The sequence below is a fragment of the Octopus bimaculoides genome, chromosome 22 (genome assembly GCF_001194135.2).
Source record: "Octopus bimaculoides isolate UCB-OBI-ISO-001 chromosome 22, ASM119413v2, whole genome shotgun sequence".
In the NCBI taxonomy this organism is placed as follows: Eukaryota; Metazoa; Mollusca; class Cephalopoda; order Octopoda; family Octopodidae; genus Octopus; species Octopus bimaculoides.
The window spans coordinates 20951748-20960178 of NC_069002.1; the positions used below are offsets into that span (position 1 = coordinate 20951748).

Sequence of the window (8431 nt, forward strand, 5' to 3'; positions counted from 1 at the left end):
TATAGATGTATATGCATGTATTCAGTATTTTCTGTACGTATGTTATCCCAATCCAAACAATTTTTTATAACTTTGCGTTCGAAAAACACCATTGGCTTGGGTTCGGTTTAACAAGAATATTTCAAGAGTCGATGCCAAACATGCCATTTCTTAACTTACTCTAGTATATCATCATTATAATCGTTAAGCAGACTTTGAAGCCCTCTCACTTGAAAATCGGAAACACTGAACTTCTTGTTTAAGCTACTTCTTCATCTTCTTCAATATTTAGGTGTACTTTCTCTGTATTGGAATCAAAATATGCATTTGCTGGGCCTTCGTTTTCGTTTTCGTTTTCGTTTTTCCGATTCGATTGAGGGTTATAGTGGCTTGGTGGATGCGATTCAACAATGCTGGTATATTGAGTGAAATTACCATTTGAGGTTGGCTCGGGGGACGAGGGAAATAGGCATGGGGCAACCGTTTTAAACTCTTTACGGAAATTATCGTTCATCCAAGCATATAAGAACGGATTGTACATTGTGGAACTCATGGCAATAATGTGAGCAATAAAGAATATTAATATATAATACTCCCACTTTTCAAGAAATTCTTGGTACTCTGTAGCCAAATGCCAAATGTTTAAAGGTAGCCAACAACAGACAAATATCGAGACCATCGCAATTAGCATGTTATTGGTCCGTCTCTTCCTTCTAATTTCAAGTTCATCTTTTTCTCGGGATTTCGAGCCCATTGAAATTTTCATTTTGGTTCTCATTTTAAGGACATTTGAGACTTTGGTGTAACAGTAAGCAATAATACAGCAAGGCACGATGTATTGAAGTACCAAACTTGTCAAAGTGAAAAACTGTCGTGACTGCTTACGGGGCCAGTTCTCTTCACATGTGTATATTGTACCGTTTTCCTTTGTATCAACTTGCTGATAAATGCCTAACGGCAAAGATATTGAGATCGATATGATCCAAATAGCTATAAGCAGAAGTAAACAAGTGACCTTTTTCATCCTGGGTCGAAATGGGTAGACGATAACGAAGTAACGATCAATTGCAATGGCGGTCGAGGTTAAAGTCGAAACATAAACGCTCAGTCCTAATGTCATAGGGACCAAGTGACACATTGTCTCTCCGAAAACCCACGACGTCATGTAATATCCTATAGGGGTGAAGGGCACAGCTAGTAAGCACATGAGGATGTCGGATATAGCAAGGTTCGTTATGAAAATATTTGTGATCGTTTGCATTGCTCGATTTCTCAAAACCACGTACACAACGAGAGAATTTCCGGATAATCCAAGCAAAAATATTAAGCTATATAGCAGAATACATAAGGACTGAACCCAGGGCTGCCACATAATCAGGTTAGGTCTCCCCATAAGACTTTCGGTTTCATTAAACGAGTCATTGGGGAAATATGTATCTGGATAAGCGGTGTTGCTGTTGCTGATATTCATTTTGATTGTTGTAAGCAGTCCGATAAGTAGACAGATTTACTCTTAATTACAATGCCCTTTCTGATTTTTACTATTTTCTGCTCCTTTATTCTGACAACGTTCGTTTCTTTCACCCTTTTATCTAGTTTTTTTTTTCTTTCTTTCTTTCTTTTTGTCAGTATTTTTCTTTTCTCTTTTCTTCTTTCTTCTTTTTCTTGTGATTTTCACTCTGTAAATATCTGAAAAATACAAAAGTGATTGACCTGTTTAAAATTATTTATAGTGAGGCACAACTTACAATTGTTTAAAAACTATACTTTCGATCAAAAGAACACTATACAACAGTCTAAACGCATGAAATACAAACCTCAATAAAACCTATCATATGAATATGATAGGATCAATAAATATGAGAAATATAATCATCAACATTTTCAATATAATTTTAAAATTTTGGCAGAAGGACAGCAATTTCACACGATAGGTAAGGCGAATGAACAGCAAAGTCGACCTCGGAACGTAATGACGGACTTAATGCCGCTCAGCATTTTTCCCGGCGTGCTAACAATCCTACCAGCTCGCCGTATTATTAGCATTATTAATATTATTGTTGTTGCATTTGTGGTGGCGGTGGAGGCGGTGGTGGAGGAAGTCGCAGCAGCGATGGTGGTGATTGTGTGTTAAATTGAGCGAAACTTTCCACATAGAATTGAATTTAACCGAGATTTATGAAATGAAGGAAACTCTTTTGCAATATTTTGTAAAGATAGACATTCACTTTAGAATCAAGGTTCAGCTTTCTGCCACACTCTCCTACTATACGAAAAATCCTACTACTATCGATATTCAATAGATAACACATCTAAAAAGATAATTCCTTGCTGTATTGCCCTACCAAACGACCTCTTCACACGACGTTACAGTAAATATGCAATGACTTCATAAACAGCGACTTTGATAAGATCTCTGTTCATAAATCCTCGCTGGGACTTCAAAATTATAAAATCATAGCATGGCACTGCCGCTGGTGTGGAGGATGTACAAAAGATTTTAATCCATTAGAAATTAGCAGCTATTGGGAAAACGCCCAAATCTATGTTCTATATCACATGTTTTCTTTTCTATAATCAACCATTTTTTTCGTAAGTCCGCAACAATAAAAATAATATTAACAGTTTATATATTTTAGTCTTTTGATCAAGCACAGTAGCTTCTCGCGCAGGGCATCATAGACATGTATCATTTTTAATATTGGCACAGTTTTGATGGTAGATCTACTATCATGTTGTTGTTATCAAGCTTCATTAGTTCATTAGAATCCCTTCCTATACCGTCTACTTCCGTCCGATATTGTTTAACCCTGAGGTAATAGACCTAACATAACATTAACGGTATTAAATATGTGTTCGTTCTGTCGTTTTAGTGAGTCTATATGACTAGATCATCCAATGATTATCTCCCGTTGTAAAGAGTGGAGGGAGAGATGTGCGATGGACATTTAATTAGCATTTCCAGCAAGTCGGGCGACTGCTGAGACAGTTGGGTTGAGCGCTACTATTATTAAAGTTGGTAAAGTACAATGTTATTCGATCTATTACATCCGTGTTTAATTTTTGTCGTTCCAAGTTTCAAAAGAAAAACAGTTTTGCCTCCTCTAGAAATTTATATTTTTCTAACAAATTGAAAAAAAATTGTTTCTGACATTTGTAATTGGAGATATTGGTAAAGCGGGCATAGTTTTTATCCTATGTACCTCTTTATCAAATTGAAGAAGAAAAAAGAATGACAAATATTGAATTATTGGTAAGCGTAATATCAGATATGGGAAGCAAGGTGTCGTAGTGCTTAACTTGTTATAGTGAAATATGTAGGAGAAATAATAACGCCATGATGTAACAATCAACATTCAAGAAGTATTTGATCTCCTTTAGAAGTCGACGTCAGCAACTGTCACCGCGATGTAAACTAACAGAATGATATTCCACAAAGAAATATGTAGAGAGTGTGAAGAAAAGTGAGGAACATTCTGAAAAAATGCAAACTGAAACCGCACAAAAATATTCTACTAATTACCGACTGCATCAGTAACCACGGTGACGTGAGTGATAACAATGCAGTGATTCCGCTTCATGAAACGGGCGGAGTTTTGGTGCTACAAGTTGAGTGATATGATGTCATACGATGATGATCACGGCGGTGTAGAAAGTTAGTTGGGAAAATAAATGAAGATCTAAAACAAATGTAAAAGATAACTTATTCTAAAAATGCAAGAAACTTCAACCCAATAAAATATAAAAGTAACTGAAGATGGTAGTGGAATTTACTGCGTTAACATAGCTATTGTTTATATGTAATAGATATATACACAGAACCATTATTGGTTAGTTTCCTTGGAGTATTAAGAATAAAAGAGGCATAGATTAGGGCAGTAGACCTGAAGATAAATTTAAAACTATAACTCCAGAAATTGAGAAGTGCCATAAACATAGTGAATGATATCTTCGACGGAAAACGTGAAGGGTTAACCAAAAATCAATAAGATAGTAGAAAGTTTGACGCTGACAGAAGAAAGAGGGCATAAAATGTTAGAAAATAATAACCGTTCACTGAAAACTTATTGACATCACTGGAATGCTATCATCAAAAGATATGGAAGAATAATTTATCTCAATCACTGGATAGCAATAATCAAAGCCATGAAATCCTCCTGCAATTTATATTTGTATGTTGAACGAAGATAGTCTAAACAAAGGAAGCAAATTTACATCCAACACTGAGTGCTTAATCATCAAAGGTATTCGAGACATTTATACACATCCGCTGTTGGATGATTATCAACAAATGAGAGACAGATATATTACTCTCACCGAAGCAGATACGCACCAATAATTCTGATGCTACCTGAGCTAATCCGCATTGCCAAAGCGATATGATTTTATTGCATTTCAGATTCCTGCATCCCACTCACTGATTTAAAATCATTTACATGGAAGTGAACACTGAAGTAGCTAGACTACTGGTAAAATCCTAACTAGTAGATTGAATTTACTGGGCCATCAAAACGTGATTATAAACACTTGAGATTTATCACAACATCGCCAGGAATGAGGAAATTTCTTTTCATCATTTTTTTATTGCAGTCTTTCTTCTGTGAAATCTTCAGAAACTATTCAACCATTTCTGATTTAACAAAATAATGGAGAGAAAGTAATAGACATTTTACTTTCTTAATTCCAAGCACGACGCCTTTACGTCAGGACGGTATGCACAATTAGTTCTCCGGAGAAACTCCTAAATCCTTTGCAACAATTTATTTGTAGAGTTTTTTCTTTCTTAAAAGATTTCCGCCACATTTGATTTCACTGTAGGTGAGAAAATTAAGACATTGCAATAAAATTCCACAGCAGCAATTACAATTAATCACTGTTGAGAAGTAATTGTCTATTCAGAACTTTAGCGCAGAGTTGTTCTACATACAAAGTAAGATCGACGACTGGTTTTCAAACCTTTCCAAACAGTGAAATAATGTGTAATCCAGAAGAGTATAGATCTATACTGAGACGCTTCTGTCTGTAATAAGAGAAGTGATCTTAAACTAGTAATAAATTTATATGTTATGTAGTACTACAGTATTTACCAACGGTTCGAGCACCTTTCATCTCACTCGATGTCGTTGCTGTTTTGTTCTTGTTTAAACCTGAACAGTATTCCGTTCGGCTTATGCCTATAAAAAGGATGGAAGTTGTCAGCAATAATAATGGCTTATTGTCATTCTTAAAATACTACTCCTACTACTACAATATGAATTGCTCTTGATTTTAAGACCGAAGGCAATGTTTCGAAGGAAACTGATGGTTTTGCTTCGGGTTACATGTAAGTTGTCATTTGACTTATTAAAATAGTTTCAAATTTTCCCGTTACATTATAACTTACCGCTTCAAAATGATATATAAGACAACATTATTGAGATGGTGATATATTCAGTGTATGACAACCGAAACATTAAGTACAGTCGTTGCGGAAATGTGGAAATGCGAATATAAAGAGATAGAGTTTCTTACGCTGTCTCTAGAATAGCCAAGCATGTGGATCAGGATTTTCGGAAAGGATTCCATAAGGAATGTATATCTATCATTGAAAAGGAAGCAGTCAGCAAAATGTAAAAGTGAACAAATCAAATATATATATATATATGTGTGTGTGTGTGTGTGTGTGTGAGTGTGTGTGTGTGTGTGTGTGCGTGTGTGTGTGTGTGTGTGTGTGTGTGTGTGTGTGGTGTGTATACAGGGGTTGAACAAAATAATGGAAAAACCTAGCATCCTAGCATCATAATTCTGAATTATCTATAAAACCGTCAAAAGTTTCTTTATTCTTATGATTATTGATTTATTATTAGTGTTGCTTAATATGTTTTGCTAAAATTTCTGTTTCTTTTAAGATATCACCAGAAAAAGGTAATTAAAATTCATTAAAATGACAGATCTATCGGACTTTCAAACAGGTCAAATTTTTGGTGATCGTATGGCAGGTACTAGCGTAAGGAAAACAGCCGAAATGTTTGGTGTATCAAGAAGTACTGTCTTGAAAGTAATGACAACCTTTGAGAAAGAGGGAAAAACCTTCTTCTTGAAACAAAACTCCGGAAAGAAACCAAAATTTTAAGATAGGTACCGTCGAACTCTACGTGAATAGCTCCCAAAATTACTGCAGAGCACCTCGAGAACCAAGTTTCCACAATAACTGTTCACCGGGAGCTGTACAAAACTGGATTTCACGAGAGGGCTGCGGTCAGAAAACCACTACTTTCAAAAACGAACGTTGAAAAGCGTTTAGAGTGGAATAAAAACCTATAGAATTGGTCCCTAGAGCAGTGGAAGTATGTTATTTTCTCAGACGAGTCATCCTTTACATTATTTCCGACCACCAGTTGAGTATACGTGTGGAGACTACCAAAAGATGCATTAGACCCAGGAGGAGGATCTGTGATGATCTGGGAGGCTATATCTTAGAAATCCACCAGCACAGTGGTTTCCCTTCATAGCAGAATTAATAGTCAAGGTTATTTAACCATTTTATCTGATCAAATTCATCCTATGTTTGCCGAATAACAGAGGGAAACGCAATCTTTCAAGATGATAATGCACCAATTCAGACAGCTAAAATTGTTACTGAATGGCACGAGGAACTTTCTAGTGAATTTGTTTCAAATTTTAAGGTGTCAACGGAACAGCCTGCTCGTGAAATTAACGTGTAAGTGGCTAAGCTCTCCACAGACACGTGTTCACTTGACGTAGTTCCCGAGGAAATTCAGCGTGACACAGAGTGTGAGACGGCTGGCCCTTCAAAATACCGGTACAACAGAAACAGGAAGAAACAGTGAAAGTTGTGGTGAAAGAGTACAGCAGGGTTAGCCACCACCTCCAGTCGGAACCTTGTGGAGCTTTAGGTGTTTTCGCTCAATAAACACTCACGACGCCCGTTATGGGAATCGAATCAGCGATCCCACGACCGCGAGCCCGCTGCCCTAACCTCTGGGCCATATATCTGAGAATGTGTGTCTGTCTCTCTATCTGTATATGTGCATCACTAAAACTCGAGAACTACTCAACCGATTTCATTTAAACTTTACATATGTCTTACTTAGGGTTCATGCAGTGTCAACTTCTTGCATAATGCGAGCCCAGAACAATCTCTTACACTGGTCCGGAATTCCATTTCAAAAGTGAAACAATAATTACGTGACAAAAGTGAAACAGTAATTACGTGACAAAAGTGAAACAATAGCATATACATTGTAATGATATAATACTTTCACTTTACTTTTTTCACTTTCATTTTGTTTCATATCGTACCACTTGCAACTTTGCAAGGTATTTATAGTTACTCTTAAATTAACATTTAATACATGTACTTTGTCTCTCTGTGTGTCTGTAATCACAACTGTCTGTCTGTCTCTCTGTCTGTTCTCAATGCATTCCATGCCATATTCTGTATATGCGTGTGTGTCTCTCTCAGTGTATGAGTGTGCACGTGTCTGTCAGTGTGTGTGTTTCCGCCTTGCATGACAACGTCACATTTTCTTTATGGGTGTCTGTGTGTGAGTGTATGATTCAGTGTGTGTGTTTCCGCCTTCGACGAGAACATCACATTTTGTATATGACTGTCTGTATCTGTGAGAGTGTATGAGTCGTCACATTTTCTATATGAGTGTTTATGTGTGTGAGTTTATGAGATTGTACGTGTCTCAGTGTGTGTGTCTCCGCCTTACGTAGTTATTCAACTGAAACACATCTACATCTACATATATATGACGACTCAGAGGCGTTACTGTACGCCCTTTCTCCATCCCGTCCAAGGAAACGACGGTACTCGTGGCTTAGCAATTCATTAGTCAATGATTTGCGTAAATTATATGCATCCGGAGATTCGAAATCGAGTTTAGAAATTCTCCCTAGACACAGCCTATGGTTCTGTCAACGAGGAACGCAGCTCTTTGTGTTCTGCACTTCACTCGTAACCTTTTCTACGCTATTAACACTTGAAATAGATAACGAGTGACCTACATTCATTTGCCTGTTGCTTCAACAATATATCTCCTGTATAGTAGAGTGTCTGTGTCTGTCAGCGTATGTGTGTGGGTGTATGAATGTACATGTGTTTGTCAGTGTGTGTGTGTTTCCGTGTGCGACGGCAACGCCACATTTTCTATAATGTGTGGCTAGATGCAATACACTACCAAATAGGACTAATTTACCATCACTAAAAGGTGACGAGGGTTCAAGGAGCACCAGTATTGCTAAGTAAAAAGAAGTATATTTTCTTCTTACTGAGAACCTCCCCACCGCCATTGAGTGCCAATTTCGCACGGAATTTAATGCTCATCAGTACTGCTCACGCTATTGCGACTGGCGAAGCTGAATTCTACCTCGTCATCAAATGCGTATATTTTATCATAGGAAGCCGCAATATGATAATGTGAAAACTATAAAATATTATACACAC

The 8431-nt window shown here is 37.0% G+C and overlaps 1 protein-coding gene across 2 annotated transcripts in view; it reads right to left on the reverse strand.

Annotated features, from left to right (window-relative positions):
• Positions 1 to 18: 18 nt before the first annotated feature.
• The window catches only part of LOC106870917 (neuropeptide Y receptor type 2), a 425179-nt gene continuing 416766 nt past the window's right edge, over positions 19 to 8431 (reverse strand). For both annotated transcript variants that reach the window (XM_052975858.1, XM_014917152.2), the window contains exon 4: positions 19 to 1668. In XM_052975858.1, the coding sequence (XP_052831818.1) occupies positions 239 to 1450 (1212 nt within the window). In that variant the 5' untranslated portion in view covers positions 1451 to 1668 and the 3' untranslated portion in view covers positions 19 to 238. The remainder of the gene's footprint in view (positions 1669 to 8431) is intronic.